Source organism: Lupinus angustifolius, chromosome LG07 (genome assembly GCF_001865875.1).
Source record: "Lupinus angustifolius cultivar Tanjil chromosome LG07, LupAngTanjil_v1.0, whole genome shotgun sequence".
In the NCBI taxonomy this organism is placed as follows: domain Eukaryota; kingdom Viridiplantae; phylum Streptophyta; class Magnoliopsida; order Fabales; family Fabaceae; genus Lupinus; species Lupinus angustifolius.
The window spans coordinates 14,449,611-14,470,367 of record NC_032015.1 but is presented as its reverse complement, the minus strand read 5'-3'; the positions used below and the strand labels follow the sequence as shown (position 1 = coordinate 14,470,367).

Sequence of the window (20,757 nt, the reverse complement as noted above, 5' to 3'; positions counted from 1 at the left end):
AAATTTATCATATAAATATCATATTATTTATGTAATAATTATTTTTACATATTGATTATTACAAATTATATAAACATATAATTAAAGTTATAAACCCCTTGAGTACCCGCAAATATCCGCTACCCGCACGAGTACCTGCAAATATTGTGAGATTGGGCACAGGAAAACACTACCCGTGTCCGCCCGCGTCCCTTACCATCCCTACTCATTCGTTAAGATCATCTCCAATTGAGATTTTCATATGTGGCAAAATAAATATTTAATGATCTAATTTTTTACCTTTTTCAATTAAAAAATTGATGAAATTAAAAATATCACTTGTTCTTTTACTTTGAAGAACCTCATTCCATAAATACGAGCATTTGTAAACTAAGAGACATAATGACCAATGGATGAGATTGTAATATATTGCATAATGCATTCATTTTATTTCTTAAAACTAGTTGTGAAAGTCTATCTCATCCTTGCATGTCTACTCAACATTGTTTGTGCCTTAACATGATTATATTTATTGCTTGAGTATGCTGAATAATACCTCTCATTTCATTAATTGATTTTGGAGTCATAATGCTTCTTTTATACTTATACAAGCTATTGCTTAAGATGCAAGCTATCCTAATGATTCTTAACAAACTTAACTAATTAATTTTGTTTATTCCCTTAATACCCAATAATACTAACTAACAATTAAGCCTAAAACTGAATTATATTGGATTACATAAAAGATTAACCAAAAACATCATAAGAAGCCAAGGATGGCTAATCTGGTTTGTGCACCATGCCATGCCTCGCCTGAGCCATGCCCTGTCTTGTTTGGTTTGTGCCTTGCCTCGCCTGGCCCGTGCCCTGCCTTGCCTAGTCTATGCCTTGCCTTTCCTGACCCGTGCCCTGCCTTGCCTAGTCTGTGTTGTGTTGCCTTGCCTGGTCTTCCTGATGCATCAAGGCCTTGTCTTCCTGATGCATCAAGGCCTTGTTTCTATGGTCAGGCCCATGTGCCACATTGTGCTTGTCTCGGTCAGTTTGTGGCGAAATGTTGTTTTGTGTTGGTTGCTTGGGCACCAAGAGATCATGTGATTCATGCTTATTGTTCAATAATATTAATAGTGCATCATACATCATCTTTGATTTGTTTTGTTGATAATCAGTTTTGTTCCTCTTCATGGCATATGCATAATATTATCAGAAATTTATTGGAGCCGTGCATTTGTTGGCAATGTTGTGATCACATGGAGAAAGTTGTTTTTTAGGCTTAATTTCCTGTATAGGTTATAAGTGATGATTTCTTTCAGTTTGAATTGGTGGGGGAAATTAAGTACTACAACATTTAACTTTATAATGGATTTTGAGAATTGTAAACTATTAACTTTTGTCCATACTGATTTACTATCCTGAAGATGTAGTGGATTTGTGGGTTGCTCTTCAACAATAAAAAAATTCTTATATTTCGTTCTCATCTTTATCTATGTTTTATCTTATTTGTTGACGGATAAAGATAAAGACACTATTTTAAGTCAAATATAGTATAAAACTAACAATTATTTGGTGAAATATTGCAAGAGTTTTTAAAAATTTAAAATAAATATGTTAATGAAAAAATAAACAAAATGCTGACTGAATTAAGATGTTAAAGTTGGAATTAACTTATTTTGTACTTCCAATTTTTAGAATTGAAGTTAAAACCCTTTGTCCAAAGTGTTCATGTAATAGGCGTGTAAATTGAGATTAATTTATCTCATATTTGCAACTTCTTTTTTCAATAATGTCAATTGAGTTTAATTATTATGTAAATATGATATTCTTATTCTTTAAGAAATTCTTTTGCAAAAGAGCATTTTTATGCTTATTTTTGTAAGAAAAATGTGGGTCCCAAGATATAAAAAGGAAAATAACTATTTATTATTATAAAATATAAAAGTGTGAGGAAATTGTCGAACCTAAATAAGAGTAAAAATATATCTCATTAGATAAAAATTAAATGTTATTTTAAATTTATGTGGATGTATAATAAATTATAAATAAATTGTGAGATCCAATTAAGAATAAAATTGTTATTCTCCAATATAGATATTCTAAGGAATAAAAAGAACAAATTTACATATTAACATTATTCAACTTATTATTATAAATTAATAATTAAAATAAAAAAATTAAATAAAAACAGTATGTTCCACGTTAAGTAATATTAATGAATTTAAATAATTTAATAAATATAAAATATGTCCCAATAGCTAGCTCAGTTAGTAAAGATATAAAATATGAGTAATTAGATTCAAATTTGATAATTATTAATTTTCACATTTTCCTCAAAAGTTTGTCAATAAAGGAATAAACTATATAACATAAAAGGTAATAAACAATTTTTTATTTTAAAAAACGTGTCACAATATTTATGAGGCGTATACAAACATAAGAGATAAAAACACATTTTAAGGTGGAAAAAGAACATAGATCTTCTTTTCTTGTCCACGACAATATGAAAAGGAATAAAATCTTTTTTTTTATAAAAAAGGAATAAAATCTATACAAACTTTTAAGTTTACGATCTGTAGAAGTTGAAAATATGTCAAATTTGTTAATGTGGATACCAATGCATATCTCTTGGAAATAAGCTATATTCTCTAACGAATAATATGATAACATGCGTTATATTCTTTTTTTTAGTTTTTGGAAATATTTTTTTTTTTTGTAGAAAAGAGTTAAACAAAATATGTGTAATAATTTTAGTGGTTGAAGAAAATAATTTATCTCTTGATATGATGTAATACTTTATTCTGATTCTATTTTATCATACTCGTAATTAAGAGAGATAAAAAATATATGCACTAATAGTGTAAAAGTTTTATATATTGTCATTATATCATACTCTTAAAAAGTAATACAACTAAATAATAAATGATTTATTAATAGCATATAAATCTTTAAAATAATAATGTATACACATTGCATTCTAATTATAAAAAAAACATTAATATCCCTCAAAGCATTAATTTCAATATCTAGAAATGACAATGGACTGAATATGGGTGATTAGTCATTATGACGTGTGAATATCATATTCTCAATTTTCGTACTGTTTCATGTATTATTAACTTTGTTTGATTAAAAACAATATTTTAATTAAAATTATAATTATTAAATATTTTTTTGACTAATCATATTTTTTGATACATGAAAAGACACAAAAATATGAGACAAATATGTGCTCCCATTTAAATGTATCCATGTGGATGTTGACCATTGACATACATTCAAGAGATTTTGAAGTTTAGTTATATTTCTATATTTTTTTTGTAATAATTAATCTATAGTAAATACAAAATATAATACAAATAGGGGAGGGATCCATGAACTCTAAGATTAAGTTTTTTAAATTTACTCATCATTCTAACTATTAATTCTAGGGAAATCCAATAATTTGAATCAATGAATAGATCTAAATCATTAGATGTTCATAGAATTGACGACTAAGATGAGTAGTAAGTGGATCCCTCTTCATATAAATATTATTGTAGTGTAATTTTTAATTCCGTATTTTGCATTTAACATTATTTAATCCGTACAAAAAAAACTTTCATAGGTAATCATCATACTACCAACACATTAATCACATCTCTCACCTGAAATTGAGCATTATAATAATGACAAAAAATTATAATATAAAGTATGTCGAACAAAAAAAATACATTATAATTCCTCATAATAAAATATATAAAAATTGATACTTAGTATCATATAATGTGTACGAGCATATATAAGGTGTCGGTTGACATACTAATATATATAAAAAATAATTATTATATAAATAATAAAATATTTATGATACATTTATTACTATAAGTCAATCACCGAAATTGATGGTGAAATAATAATAACATATATAATATAAAATCTTAAATTAACAAAAACAAATATATATATTTAAAAAACCGCCACATAATTGATATCATGACACTTATATATATTCATAGGTTATTATTATTGTGTGTATGTATTACAAGGGACCGCAAAAATATTGGGTGCTAGTGAAAATATCCGCAATGTATGTATACTACAATAATAACTTATAGTGAGAATAAATTTTATAATATCAGTCTCTCTAGGGTACTTGTATATTTATAAATCTGTTTTTTAATTTAATATTTGATACATATTATAGTTTGTATTGTTATTATTCTAATATTATATTATCTAACTTTTTATTATTAGTGTGTCGACATACATTTTGTGTTCTCTCAACCCACTATTTTTAATTTTATGCAACTAAATACTCAATTTTAGGTATTTCATTTTGTAAAATTATAATGTATTTTCTATATTATATATATATATATATTATAATTTTTAATTGGATATACTTTAGATTAGAATTTTTGTTTTTATTAGAATTTTTAACTTTTTATTATTATTAAGGATATTCCATCACCTTGTAGGTAATGAGTTAATCCCCTTTGAGATTTGTGGTTGCTCATCCCAACAAGTGTCACTCTAATTTAAGGTGAGAGATGTAATTTCAACTTGCAATTAATGTTTTCGTGGTTATCTATGTTTATATGTTTTTTTTGTAGAAATTAAGAAATGTTAAAGAAAAAATATAAAAGTAGAAATTTCATAATAAATTTTAGTTCTTAGATTATAGTCATAAATTTATGATATTCAAATCTTATTATTCATGTAATGTTTATTTTTGTTGATTATATATAATTAAAATTGAAATTCCATTAACCATCGGCGAATACCCATTACCCCACACAAATAATGGCAAATAATATGAGCATGGACATGGGTTAAGCACTATTCTTAGTTTCATACCCACTTGGTCCCGTTTCTTAACTAATGATTGAGTATTTTTATCATCTCTATCTATATAATCATTGTTGCTGTAATTTCCAACAATCCTCATCTCGGTTCAATGGGTAAAACCCCAACCCACGGTGGTTAATTTTCTGGGGTACTTTTAATATTGGATCCATTCTAATTATTTTATGGTGATAGTGGATATCGAGGGAGAAGGGCTCGGTTTATATTTTATGCCATGGACATTTTTTTGGGTGAAACTGGTGGGTAAAATGTTCCCATTATTTTGTGGGTACAGGAAATAGATTTTCTTTGTTTATATTGACAATTTTGTGTGTGCTTAGAATATTTAAATATCTGAACCAATATCCTTGTGTCCTGCTATTTTGAAAAATTACATATCATCCTAAAAATTAATTTCAAATTATTTCACATAATAAGAAAACGAAGCAATATGCTTTAATTATTATTTTATTTATTAATAATTAATTTATGAATTACATACATCATTTTTATATAGTTTAAAAAGATACGTAGCCTAATCTTATAAGATAATCTATCCTATTTTTAGCGAATTAAACACACTCTTGTAAAAAATGACATGCCAAAATAAAGATGACACTTGATTAAATACTACATATTGAATAATATACTTTCAAACCAAAACATGTTAGTCAAAGTGGAATGAGTTTGGTTACATAAACATGAAATACGTCCTGAATTCGATCCTATACACATATGTATGTAAAAAAATAATATTAAGAGAAATTTTTATTTAAATGTCTAAACGTACTATAATAACTAATATATGTATTAAGTATAATTGGTTTAAATAGTAAAATTGTTTAATCAGGGTAATTTTATATATAAATGCAAAATTTTATATAATTACATTATGTAAAATCACATTGAAGTAACACATTTCCATCTTTTTCTGACCAAATTAAAAAAATATTACAGTAGTATTTTGTTTTTTTTTTAAATTATGTGAATGATTCAGTTTACTTTTCGGGTTAATATGTTTAACCAGGTTTAACACGGTCAAATTGAAACTTCTCTTGTTTAAAGCGGTATAATTCCTCATTCAGTTAATACTGTAATCAAGAATCGTTTTCAAGTTCAATTAAGTGTCTGACCATCAAACTATGTGGTTTGGTTCTCATAACATTAATAACCGAGTCTCTTAGAGATATGGAAATATAATACTCTAAAAAATAAGAAAAAAATGAAAAAATAATTTATTTAAAATCAAGCATGAGCTCGGTTGGGATAAGTTACCCAATTCTAAATATCTTATGAATCATTTTTTTAAACTTAGACTTAGACCTGAAACTAATCTGATCCTAAATATCAACTTAGTCAGCATTTAGACCTGAACCCGACTCTATACCCAATTAAAATAATGCACAGTCATTTTAGATAAAGTCTTCTCAGTATTATTTATTAATATGAACATGTAATTTGACATATAAAGTAATATATGTATATATATTATTAATCATATATATATATATATATATATATATATATATATATGATGAAAATATTAGAGAGTCAATGATATTTTCGACCAAAAAAGTGTCAATACTTTATACACATTTGAATAGAGACCCATACAAACATGATGAGTGAGTGATCATGAGACTGGGTGGGTCGGGTCATGCTTGATCCATACTCAGCTCTAAATATTGTCAAAGTCTAATTTTTGAATTGGACCTGACCTTAGACTTGATGGTATCCGACCCTATTCGGGTCCGATGATGATCAGACCACAGTAGATGAGCGGGTAGGATCGAGTCTTACTCACCACCACTATTAGTCACTAACCTAGTTTGTTTCCCCTTCTTGTACATAAATATTTATTTATGAGAAGGGATCCACTTACTCCAAGAGTAAGTGAAAAAACTTACTCTACATTCTAGTCACCCATTCTTGAGAAATTCGATGGTTTGAATTAGTGAGTGCATCTAAACCATTGAATTTCTCAAGAATGGATGACTAGAATATGGAGTAAGTTTTTTCAAGCGGATCCCCTCCCTTTATTTATACTATTAAGTATTAAGTACAAATAAAACAATATATGCATTAATAATAATATATTTTGTCGTTGCATTATCCATCAATCCTGAAGAATTATTATTGATTTCCAAAAAAATAATAAAAAAGAATAGTATATGATATATTAATCATGTATAATTATTTATAATGATGTGTATAAATATTACACTCTTAAGTACTGTTTTGTGAATAATCTTTGAGTTTGTTTTATTCACTTTAATAATATATATTTCGGATCAATATTTTGGAGAAGTTAATTGACTGTAATATATATAAATTGTCATTACAAAATTTATACACATTCACTATAAATTTACTATTTTTTGTATTACTTTTTAAAAAAGTTAAAGTTAATAATAATTAAACATGAATACAATGTTATAAAACTCGGCTCGAACCATCTGGTCCGTCTAGTTCAACCATGAACCAGTCATATAATCGGTCCAAGTCTCTCATAGAACCGGTTTTGCGTTAAAACTGGGTTGACTCGATCAGTTTAAGCCTAAAACTAATGACTTAGATGGTCAAACCAGTTGAACCGGTTGAGTCAATCAAAATTAAAAAAACAATCAAATTGATGTTATTTTTAAGTGAAATAATCAAATATTTTTAACTTATCTGTAATTATGTTTGTCATTTGTTATCTTACGTTATAACAAAATCTTTATTGTTTAATTAAACTTATTATACATTTTTGTTGTAGTTAAAACATAGTTTATATGTTATCTAATAATGTTTTCGATTTGTTTGTTTCATTGTATAGTACTAAAATTTTATTTGTTGGTTGTTTAATTAAGTACACTAATAATTTTAAATATTTAGTATACAATTATTAAATATTGGTATATAGTATCATTAATTTATTAGAATTTTTAATATAAACTAAGTTAATAGATCCCACTATTGATCCATTGGTTGAACCAGTGACTCATTGATCCAATACTCTAATCGAGTCATTGATCGGTCCAAGTTTAATAACTATGCATGAATGATTCAATATACGTTGCATATATTTTATCTCAATTTAATTTAAACTGGTTTTTTCAATATTTTTGAGTAAGTTTTGAAATGAACTTGTAGACAAATAAGATCGGTTAATCTTTCCAAAAAAACAGATCAATTATATGGATTTCGCTTAAAAAATTAATTTCATAGATTTTGGTGACTATTTATATCCACGTTTTTATTGGATACATCATTTTTTTTATTGGGTATATCATTTAAGTTCATAGGTAGAAATTTTCAAAAAATAGGAAATAAAAATTATTATAAAATCAATGTTTCCATTTAATAATAGAATCTCTTAGACACAAGAATTAATAATAGAATTTCTTTATAAATTTAATAATATAATCTCTTTCTCAAAAAAAGAAACTAATGGTAAAAAATTGCATGACGTATTAATTGTATTAATTGAATTATAGTAATATTTAATAATTTAAAATGCACACCTAATTACATTAAATTTTATTCCATATCAAGTTTATATCTTAGTTGGGTTTTGGAAGGCTGACCATGGAAGATGTAACTCAACTTTGACAAATTATTTACTTTAATATATTTGATGTATGAATCAAACAAATTTAAATTTAACTAAAAATTGAACTCGTTAAATAAATTAGTTAAATTTAAGAAAAATACAATTAAACTTCACCAAATTTAAAAGTCAAATTGATATTATATATATACATACATATTCATTAATAATATGCATATATACACACATATAATTATAAATGTCTCATTTTCTTTATATATAAACCTATATGTCAATATTCATCATTTAAGATGATGAATAACAAAAAATTAAACTCATTGATTATTTAAAAGTCGGTGAACTTTAATTAAACCAATTTTAAACTCGAAAAAAGAATTCACATTAAACACAACACAACTGAAATCAAGTTCTTATTTGTTGGATTTGTTTTTCTTACTTTTGGTTTATAAGCGTTTTACAAACCAAATTGGTTTAAATAAAAGTTTAAGTTATAAAAAGTTTATAAAACAATAAAAACAAGAAGAAAAATTTCCATGAGTTGTTTTTTTTCCAAGTAGTTTATAAATAAAAAATTCTTTCCTAGCATTTTATAAATAAAAAAATGTGATGGGTTGTTATTTGTGATTGTGATAAATTTTTCTCTCATTCTCTCTACAATATCTTTTGTTGAACACTGAAATTCTTCTCTTACATAAGCTTCATCATTTTCTCCCTTCTCATTATTTATTCTCTTCACCTTTTCTACGCGTGATCGTGAATTTAAGCGTTGACCTGTTGTTTTTGTTTTCCCCCAATCCCAAAGTTGTGATCTTTTTGAAGTTTTGAGAAGTTGGCACATGATTTTAGTCAAATGGGTCAAATGGGTTTCTTTCAAATCCCAATAATATTGCCCTGAAATTTTTTGTTGAATTTTTTTGTATCTGTTGCTGATGGATACAGATAGGAACAATGATGCTAATGGCAGCATAATGAATAAAGCCGTGTTGGGTTCTTGTTTGGATGATGAGGAAGTTGAAGAAGCTCATGATAATGAAGAAGAAGAAGACACTGATTCCAAATCCTTGTTGCCTCCAAGGAAAGGTGGCATGTCAAAGAAATATGATGAGAAACGCAGGAAAGTGCAGTGGAAGGATAGTAATGGAAGCTTGCTTGCTGATGTGTTGAAATCTGGTGAGACACATAGGAAAGTGCATTGGAAGGATACTAATGGAAATATGCTTGCTGAGGTGTTGATATATGAGCCAAGGTATGCTTTTTGTTGTTGCTGAGTTTAGGTTGATTATTAAGAACATGGATCCTGTGTCCCTAAATGATTATGTTCCAATGTTTTTAGCCCATCAACTTTCTACCAGTAATATAAAAATGTTATTTTTGTGTTATTAAAATTTTTCTTTTTAATTAAGTGATACATTTTAATTGGGCTGAGACCGAAAATTGGGACATGAATGAGGACATGTGATCTCTCTTTCAGTTGATTTCTGCCTTCAGAATTGTTTTGTTGTTTTTGTTTGGTTGGCAATTTGAACTGTGTGGTGTGGTTTACCTTGATTAGTTTTTTTAATGATAAGTTGTGTCCAATTTTTGTTACTACTCTACAATTTTAGCATTTGAATGTTCTGTTGTTTTATCTTGCTGTGAGAAGATAAAGGAAGTAGTTGGCATGTTTTTTTTTGGTTTTTCTTAATTTGAGCATTTAGCTAATTTTTAGAGGTTTTATTGTTTTTGCTAAATTTATGCTGTGTGAACTAGTGATGACATGTCCTGTAAAAACCTAGTTTTGTTTTGTTGATGGTAAGATGGAAGCCATATATTATGTCCCAAACTTTATACTACTTCATGTACCCTTGTTTCTCATTGGTCGGAAAAGTAAAATATGAATTAAATATATATTAACTTTATATTTTTGGTCAATGAGAAACAAGAGGTACATGGAGTGATACAAAATTTGTGACAGAAGATGTGCTCCCGATAAGAAGATGGCTTTTGTAAATTTTGGAAACTTGGTTATAGCTGGTTAGAACATTGGGGTGTGTTTATGATGAAAATATGTTATATCTGAAATTAGCTATGTTTCCTTTCTTGTTCTTTTTTTCTTTTCAAAAGAGTATCAGTATAAACATAAGGTGATTCAGAGCTTTCAAGTCTCTGTTTGAAATGGTAAGCTTGATTAAAAGAAATGAAACAATTGAAAAGGAATAAAGAATACTAAATTAAAGTTGAAATCTAGAAAAACAAGTGTCATGTCATTTGTCAGTACTTTTTGTTCACTTGCAGAAGTAAAACACTTGCCAAGGAATGCTTGAGTTTTAAACTCAACATTTGAATGATTTGCCAGCAAGTTGATTCAACATAGCTCATCTTTGCAAATAAATTCCTGATGCGAGCATAGGTTAGAATGTTAGGTTTTACCAGGACAAAGTCCATGGAGGTCTTCTAATCTTTTGACCACCTTTGAGTTAACACTTGCAAAAAACAATGTATACTTTTTATGCAATAAGCACCGACTTATATGATTTTTAAAAACATATAATTGTGGTGGAATACGATGTGGCTAATGATATTTGCTCAGATTTGTGATAATATTAATACGTCTTAGCTAAACACGATTTTTTGATCTCAAGGTCGTTTAAGTTCAAATTTCTGAAGATTAATCTATGCATTCCATTAGTTGCTTGAAGAGAGAAGAAAAAAGTATCTAAATTATATTGATTCTCTATCTCATAATTTTTGTGCTGCATTCTTTTTTTGCATCTGCAATACTTTATGCACCCTAACAATTTGAATGCATTATATTCTTAAAGAGTAAATTAATGTTTTGATCATCAAAAGATTGTATCCCCATAAAAAAATTACATTGATTAATGGCAGAATTCTCCATAATTGACTCTTATTTCTCCCACTATGGAAATGAATCTATTTTCTGGAGCACTGTATTTTCTTGTTAGTTAAGTCAAAATTAAGGAATGTTGTTGTTAATTGATGTAAATAATGTTTGGAGAACTAAATTAATGTATGTACCATGTTTTGAGGACCAATATATCGATTTACTCATTTTCTAGGTTTTGATATTTAGTAATGCTTTAAATTGTACTACAAGGAAGATGCCTAATTATCAATGCTAGTTGCGGGCAAGAAATTAGATTGACTTAAGAAATATTGCATGCATACCAATGCCGACTGTCCTAGCAATCGGCGTATCTTCTGAAATCTCTCAGATGTAAGATGGACGTGAAACGGGGATAAATTTTTGAAAGAGGCATGGAATAGAAATCTCCAGAGATAGTTTATTCATGCAACTTTCTATCTGATGCATCAATAGCTCTTAAGTGAAAGTATTTTGATTACTTAATAATCATTTTTTATGTTCAGAGGCTCTTGGGCATAAAACATTGGTATTAATAGCACGTTTTGGGAAACATGAAACTGAGGGGAAGGAAAACTTTCTACTTCCTATTGCTGTTGTAATTTTTCTTGTTAACTACTAAAAACATGAAACTGATGGTGAGAGGAAAAAATAACATATGAAGTAGTACATTTTGGAAATTATTATCGTTTTATTTTATGCTAAGGGAACATGTATCATAGGAGCCATATGACTTCAGGTGAACAACAAATAACTTTTTGAACTATTAAACTCATTTCATCTAGTCTTTGTTCTCGATTTGCATAAATCATGTAATTTGATGCATAGTTCATACATTGGTATTTTAAGTGACTACTTAGGATATTATTTCAAATTCTGTCCCCTCTATATTTTATTTTAAGTATTCTTGTCTACTTGGGATAAAAGTTCAAAGCATTTCGATACCACTTAAACGTAGTAAAATATTATTGTGTGTGCCAATATACTCTATTGTGCCATTTATTCAGAATTAGATTACATTTGGCCTCCCAATTATGTGTGCAGTGACGACAGTGACTCGGATGATGAGGAATCAGATCGTTGCATTTGTACAATAATGTAGAGATCAAACAGGTGGAGTTGTCTTAAACTTTCTGCTGGATTAATCAGAGGAGGCATTATCGTGGCGTGCCGACTCTGAATCTGACCAAAATACGACAACTCAACCTGTTTGATATTTGTTCTGAAGTGGGACCAACTGTCGTATAACCAAGCGGCTCCTCAAGTATGGGTTTTGAGATGATTCCTGTGGTGGATGGTGGTGAGTTCTGGTATGTAGCTAAAGTAAACTTGTTACTTCCAACAATATGATTTGGATAGTGATGATAACAGCATGACTACCAGGTAAGTAAAACAAATGAGTTTTTTTTCTTCATGTGTAGCCACATGTATTGATTCAGCAAAAGTTGTAAACTCAATTGCTCTAATAATTTTCTTTCTAATTAAATAGGAGACCCCTTATATTATTTCCTTTTTTAAACCTGTTTCATGGATTTGTGTAACAAAATTTCATGATTAAATATTCATTCGCAAGTAATTCTGCTTAAACTTAGTCTTATACTGCTTTCACCATGCCATCGAATAAGCATGTGCTCGTCGCGGTCATTATATTCCATTATAATTTTTAATTTATATGAATCGACCCTTTTTTTGTTGGTACATATATGAAACTACTGTTTAGACTAACTCAATGTGTGCAGATTGTTTTGGCAAGAGTCTCCCTTATTTGAATATCTAACTATGTGTTTGAATGGCGCGATTACTAACTACTTTTTTGAAAAAGAATTTATTTTCATTGATCAGAAATAACTACTTACAAAAACAAACACATGATAAAAATAAGACAAGTAGCTCATATGTACTCTGTTAAGGAAAAAAAATTAAAATGTTGTCTATGTAGTGAGTGAGGTTCTCTACTGAATGCGCCCATGTTCTTGCTTTGATTGTTTGCTTTCATTGCCTTCCTCCATTGTGTGAGGTTCTCTATAGGGCTAGAGACATAATCATGGGTGCGCTTGCTTTGGTTGCCTTCCTCAACCGAAGGTGGTTCTCTATGGGACTCTATGGGACTACGTAGAGAATGCGTCGGTGAACTTTCTTGGATTGCCTTCCTCCATTGAATGAGGTTCTCTATAGGGCTCCTTACAGAATACGTATTTATGTTTCTACGTCCTCCATTAAAATTTGATTCCATCATCGGTTCAATATCATTTTGAGTTGTTCTGTCACCAAGTGCCAAAGAATGGCATGTCTCGATTTGTAGTTTGTTTTTGTTGTATTCTTCAACCTCATCCTCATCTGAATCAGCAGCATATGCATCATTATCGGATTCGTATTTCTCATATGTGATTAGGTGGGTATCGATCATTTGAGTTTCCATATTTCTGCAAGATGAAATAACTGGACACAATTATTATTATTGTTAAACTAACTAAAAAAAATATAAAGACCACTACTGTTATTGAAGAAACGCCATGATTTTGGAAATCCTGAATAATCAAAGATTAAGACAGAATTATCCTTTCTAGTATTTCCTCATATACTAAACATAAAACCATGGACGGGGTTTGAGGTTTACGAGTTATATACTTCATCTACTGCTGCATACAATATAATAGCAACAAGAACAAAAATTATAAAATTCATCTTCTGCATACAATATACAATAGCAGCAACAATATATGTGAAATCCGAAAACACTAACGAGAGAGAGAGGTTTAGAGAGGTTTGTTCTTGTTGAACATTGATGGAATGAACCAACGAACCTTAACCAGCAGTGATGTAATGCATCCAGACATGTCGGACTCAACAGCAGATTCTAAAGACATGAAACCAATGAATTGTGTATACATTCTAATACTGAGCAAAAGGTTATACTTATAGTTGGAGACAGGATTTGAAAATTAATAACATAGGGGTTATTTTAATAACAAATCTCTCATATACCAAATCAAATCAATTTCCTATATGTTTTTTTCAATAATTATATCTTCACAGATTGTTTGAGACCACTTGTGTCTTCAATTATTTAATTTTTCTTAACTTTTTAAAACCTAATATTATGTTTCCTTTTTTTATTTATCACCACATGTGATCAAGAACTACTTTAATTGAAGTAGTTACAAAACATGAAGTTTGAGGATTCACACGTTTGAATCTTGAAATTGTGTTGTGTTTTCTTTTAAAAGTGAAAAACAAAGTTTACCTATTAAAAGTTAACGCAATTGTATTCCCATTAATTTTATGATTAATACTAATTTACTAAACAATTCTGATAAATAGAATATAATTTATTTAAAAATATATTTATCAATTCTTATTAAATTTTAGGTATATCTTTTGCAAGTATGAAATATTTTTTTCTTCCTAATTATTTATTACACTTTACCGGTTGGTGAAATTGGTCCATATATAAATATATTCTTAAATTACTAATATATAACAAGTAAATTGCTGTAATCAGATTCACAATAATAACAATGATAAATTGCGAGTTAATCAACAATGATATATGGAGGGAATTATCTTCAAAATATAAAATTGGTTGAAAAGAAGAAAGTAAGTAAATTAATGAGTTAAAAGTTGTTAATGCATCAATATTGTTATATATATATACATAAAATAAAACTAACAGTCAAGATTAAAAAAATGAATGAGTTAGAATTTTGTGTTGCTTTCAATTTAAAATTAGATCAATTTTATAAATAGTTAAAGTTTAAGTGATAATTAAAAAAAAAATAAGTTGATAGTGCCTATTTGCGAATAAATTTTTATATTAATATCGTACATTTATTTACATAGGACTTTTAGTTTTCTAACATTGATTTAGCATTTTTCATTTAAATATTGCCTTTTAAGCAAAACTCAATTACTAATTGTTTATTTTCTTGTATACAAGTCTAAAAAATGACTCAAAGGTCATCATTGCATAAAATATAAAGGATGTAATATGTATATTGTTGAAGCGGAAGACCCATGAAGAAAATATAATAGAGAAAATGATACCGATAATTTAATGTTTTGACAATTTGCCTACATCTACAGTTGAAGAGCAACCATGATTATTCCACTATGATAAAAGAGAACTACAAGTGCTTCACTCACTTCCCAAAACTTAAGTACACTCAATCTCACTCTCACTCAAGTATTTCTCACACAATTAGAACAAGAGAACAAGAAGAGAGAATATGCATTAAACTAAGTATTTGGTGTATCTTACAATGACATGAATCACTCCTATTTATAGCCAAAACTCTTGAAGATTATGTGGCCAAATGAAAAGAACATTGATGATAATTTCACCATAGCCACTTCTTTTTACTTTGCTAGAAATTCTCCTTTTCTTCAAGATGATCTTTAGCCACTTCGTTTTTGTTTGGCTCAAGAAAGTCTTTTCATCATCTTTTTCTTTTTGCCAATGTTCAATATATACATTGATAGTATAATTATTTTTATACTATCAATATATCATTCACCATTAATATGTTAACTATAATTGACTCTTGAATAAAAGTAATATATATCAATGGTGGATGATGTGTGTAAGAGTAAACTCAAATATAAAATCATAAAGAGATACATTTTGAGCAATATGTAACGCCCCGAAAATTACTCCAAAAATCTTGCTCAAAAATGGGTAAATTTTTTTTGAATAATGAAACAATATAAAGTTATTTCCTTATATTCATTTCATTTTCGGAACATCACTTTATGTACCATACAATGCAGAAAATAAAAAACCATTACCTAATGATAACCAAAAAATAACTCAATATAACTTAGAATAATACTTCATTAGAATATCAGAAAATGTTGGTACGAAATACAAGGAAAAATCCTAAACGTCGCCCAAATAAAACTACTCACAAAATAAATACCATACACAGGTACCCTAATCAAAAGCAAAATGAAAATGGAAATAGCTCCTAGCGGCTAGCCCCAACGTCTGCGGGTGTGCTGGAACACTCGCTTGGGTTCTCCTCCATCTCAGAGACGGAGGAGAGATTGATAACCTCAATGGAGTCCTCGATGTTGATCAACTCCACGCAGTCACCCTCTTCAGTTGTTGGCTCCTCTTCCTCCATCGCTATGTCCTCCTCTGGAACATAGGACAAATGTTGCGATGGAGTCACCACCCCTGCATCCGCCTGGAGGTCTGACATCATCCGTCGGGCTGCTCTCCTCCATACTGGGGAACTGATCGTGTCGTTCCAATTCCGTCGCCTCATGGAAGGCCCTGCAGCATCTGGTCCCTGAGGGGTCACATATTGAGTCGACGGCACAATAGGTGCCGACCTTTGAGGTGGCAAGGTAAAGGAAGCCTCAAGCTCCTCGTGATGGTATGGAAAGCGCATGGAAGATCCATCACATACTATCTCTAGCTCTAGGGCACAAGGGCCTGTGTAGGTATAACGGTTTCCCTCAATCCTCCATGCCCCCTCTTGGGACATCGAGAATCGGTAACTCCGAATCTGGAGGAACAATCCATCTGAACAAAACGCGAATAGAAGACAAACAGAAAGGAGAAGGAGTAAGACATCTAATGAATATTACTCATTGACAGCATGAAATTACACGTTATAACTCAAACCATGATGATTAATATCCACGAGCTTAATATATGAATGCTATGTTTATTTCATCTATCCTTACACCAATATCCTCCCAATAAACTATTAAGAAATAACCGAGAGTACAAGTCCCATAACAAGCCAATTCGAACACACCAAATTTTTCCTCGCAATGATATATGATCGATCTGTTCCAAAGAACTGTCAATTTCAGGACGGTGTCGTATCAAACACTTTCTGGACATCCCTCCCATCAATCCTGATTGCAAAGAGGGGTTGTTAGAGATCGTCTACTTTTCACTCTGAGAACTGTCCGATCCAACAAAATACCTCATCTAGGAATACAAGGGACTCGTCTTACCTAGACTCACCCTCAAGACTTTGCTAACGAATCACCGCCATTGTCGTCCCTCTCAACATCTCGGGGCTCGTTCGATTCCTATAAATTTCCCCTCCACTACTTCATTATCCATAATGAGTATGCACACTAACCGAGGTTAGCCGATTAAATATTTTAATCATTATTTTATATGATCAACCTAACCTAAAACATCTCCCAAAGGAATGCTTCATGTGGGACCCGATCTTACATCATCACGTAATAGATGAATAACATCCTTACAACTACGAACCATCGCTGAACATCCTGGATGACCACATGGCCAAGCCTCTTACGGCTAGACGACCTAGCTGCATGGTATCATGTAATACTTTTTGGGCATTGCCTTAATCACGACATTACAGTCAGAAACCTTGCCCTAAATAGACACAATAAGAAAGATACTTGTATAAGTTTGTCGATTTTGAGCACTGAACTCAATCATCAGAGTCACGATCTTTTCCAAGTGTAAATACACTTCACAACTAAGCTAGGGCTATTTCATAAGAAATCAAACAATCAGAAATAGTTAAAAATATTATATGTCTCTTGCTCAAGCGACAAACTCATCAAAACAGACTCAATTCTCTTCGTGATTCTCGACCAAGCTAGGGACTATCGCTTAAGCGACAAATCCATCAAAAAATGGTCAAAATACCTGTCTGGTCCTCGTCCGAGTGAGGTAACCGCCAAAAACGCCCAGAACAGGCCCAACAGGCTGTCTGGCCCTCGCCCAGGCTAGGGATGACAACAGGCATAAGCGAGCACGGGTAGTAGCTACCCGCTACCCGTTTTGAAATTTGGGGTTATTACCCGTACCCATATGAGTATCCGTTTGCAGGTATTTCTGGGTACCCACAGGTATAATGGGTACCCACTGATTTCTGCAATATCAAAAAATTTGTAATTCCTACTCAACCATATAGGGTGTTGGACAGTTGGGTGTACCACCAAATTCAATAATATAAATTCAACAATTCTTTCCTAACATTGAAGAGTAATTATAAAAATTCAATGGTTCATACAAAATTTAAAATTTAAACTACTTTCAAAATATTAAGTCTTCAACAAAATGAAACAAAAAATGCATTCATTTCTATAGATTATCATTGCTGCAGTTTCTGAATCTTCTTCAACGGTTAACGTCATTCCCTCCAATAGCACTACCTTGGCTAGTTGAATCCTATAAAAAAAAAAATCAAAATTTAAAATCAAAGCAAGAAACATAATTATTTTTAAGTGGTCTCAAATCACAACTTAACAACGTCACTAACATCAAAATCTTCCAATACTGTACCACACCCAATAATGTCCAGTTTTGAATTTGAAGAGCCTACAAAAACATAATAACTTCATTCAAGATTTATACAATGTATCTATAACATATGTAATTAAAAGTAATAGACAATATTACCTTTCATGTCATACCTTTGCTAATCCTGGAGACATATCAATGCCTCTGCGCTATCTGAACGTAATCTACTACGATGAGGAGTAAGAATTCGTCCTCTAGTACTAAATAAAGATTCTGAAGCAACAGTGGAGATATGAATTGCGAGCAAATCTCTTGCAATTCTTTGCAAGGTTGGATATTTTATCCCATTTACTTTCCACCAAGTTAAGATGTCAAACTCTCCACCTTTATCAGGTAATACTCCATGCTCTAAATATATGTCTAGTTCTGACCTACGGTATGATGTAGCAATATTTTGCTTAGAAATAAAACTTTGATACTTTGCCCTCTAAACAATATTCACGCCATCTGCCCCCACATCTATTAAATTTAGAGTTTGACTTTGACTTTGACTTGAAAAAACACTCTCTTTACCCGTCATTTTAATCTCATACTCTTTCACCAAATCTTCACAAATACTTTTCACTTTACTCATTTTTGAAACATGTCGATGTCCATAAATTATGGGATAAAAAAATTCTAAAAAACATAGTTTGTGACCCATACCCGTGCTCGCGTGAATTTTACCTACAGGTACGAGATTTTTTGCCATCCCTAGCCCAGGCGAGAAACGCTCGCTCAGGCAAGGGGTTGCTCGCCCAAGCGCCAATTAGAACCATTCTCCTCTACTTCTCCCTCGCCTAGGCGAGGCTGGCTCGCCCGGGCGTGGTGGTCTAGTTACCAAGACCATTTTCCTCGCCCATTTGAACTACTAGATTGAAACTCTCCACTATTTTTTATCTCTATGCATTTTATTTTCCAGAGTGATGTTCATTCATGGATAACTACCACAATCCTTGATACTTTAAGTTATCCTAAGCATACAAGTTAAGAAAGTATCCATACAAAATCCATGCACACAAATATTTGATTAAGTACGGGTTTTCTTAATACACAAATACAATTCCAAACTTTTGAGATAGTTTAGGAGATTCGGGTGTCATATTCAGACACCACTATGTCATAATGTATTCCCCCTCACATTTGGTTGTCGCGTGCTGTTGAAAGGTTTATTTGAGGTTTCCCCTCTCAACAAATTGTCCCCGGCAACGACGCCAATTTGTTGAAAGGTTTATTTGAGGTTTTCCCTCTCAACAAATTGTCTCCGGCAACAGCGCCAATTTGTTGAAAGATTTTATCCGAGAGAAGGTTGGTTTTCCCCTTTCAACAAATTATCCACGGCAACGACGCCAAATTTTTGAAAGCGGAATTTCCTCTATTTGGTGTGTTTTCTCATGTAAGTGAACTCGGTTTTATTCTTTACTCGCCATCTTGGCTTTGTTGCAATAAAATCCAATGCCAGTATAATGGTTTCAAGAATATTCCACTTACAACTTACTTATAATAATCATGTGAATAAGTTATTTCTTCTTTGCCGCATCTCGGCTTTGTTAGAATAAATTCTAACGCCGGTACAATGGTATCGAAGCAATCCCCTATTACAAATTATTAAGTACCTTTGAATACCATCTCGGTTTTTGGAATTAATTCCAACATCGGTTTAATGATATTCTAATGTACAAAAGTGATGAATAGTTAGTTGTTAGAAACAAATAAATAAATAAAGAACAAAAGAATAAAGTTAAGTGACCTTTATTTATTTACTCTCTCTCGGGTTCCTTTCATTAAGAAACCAAACTTCTTCCTTAAGGAAGGTTGATATTAAAGAATAAGTAAATTGCGGAATGTAAATAACAATAAATAAAAGTTAGTAAGTTTCCTTCATCACTTTTGTATATTAAAAGGTGTTTCAACAAATAAATTTATTGATAACACTTTACTATTTTACAATTTACATCTCTTTCAATATTCAATTGTAGTATAGTATATGATTATATTGAACCACAACGAATTGCCTAATAGAATAAATCATATGAATATGTCAATGCACAAATAATGAGTTAAACATATTTTGATGGTTTTGTTTGAATTGCATATAAACAATTAACAAGAAACATAAACTAAATATTAACAAATTCTTGAGGAGACAAGATCATTTTGAATGATGAAAGTATTTCTCAACTTCTTATGTATTTGAACTACTTAGACAAGTTCTTATGTTTTACTTTGATTAACTCCAAACACCAAGGTCTGAAATCCTCC

The 20,757-nt window shown here is 30.3% G+C and overlaps 1 protein-coding gene across 2 annotated transcripts; it reads left to right on the top strand.

Moving 5' to 3' along the window:
• On the top strand, positions 8,985-12,809 carry LOC109352436. 2 transcript variants are annotated; one of them, XM_019594425.1, is made up of 2 exons: positions 8,985-9,596; positions 11,479-11,781. In XM_019594425.1, exons 1-2 carry the CDS (start codon positions 9,280-9,282, stop codon positions 11,498-11,500), a joined length of 339 nt encoding a protein of 112 aa, XP_019449970.1. In that variant the 5' UTR covers positions 8,985-9,279; the 3' UTR covers positions 11,501-11,781. The 2 variants fall into 2 exon arrangements, with proteins under 2 accessions (XP_019449970.1, XP_019449969.1); XM_019594424.1 differs by lacking the exon at positions 11,479-11,781 and adding an exon at positions 12,258-12,809 and having other exon boundaries at positions 8,987-9,596.

What these genes read in the sequence shown, in the direction of transcription:
- LOC109352436 (XM_019594424.1), top strand. Translation starts at nt 9,280, where the DNA reads ATGGATACAGATAGGAACAATGATGCTAATGGCAGCATAATGAATAAA. An exon ending in GTGTTGATATATGAGCCAAG is followed by an intron (nt 9,597 to 12,257) that starts GTATGCTTTTTG and finishes TTATGTGTGCAG; the next exon opens with TGACGACAGTGACTCGGATG.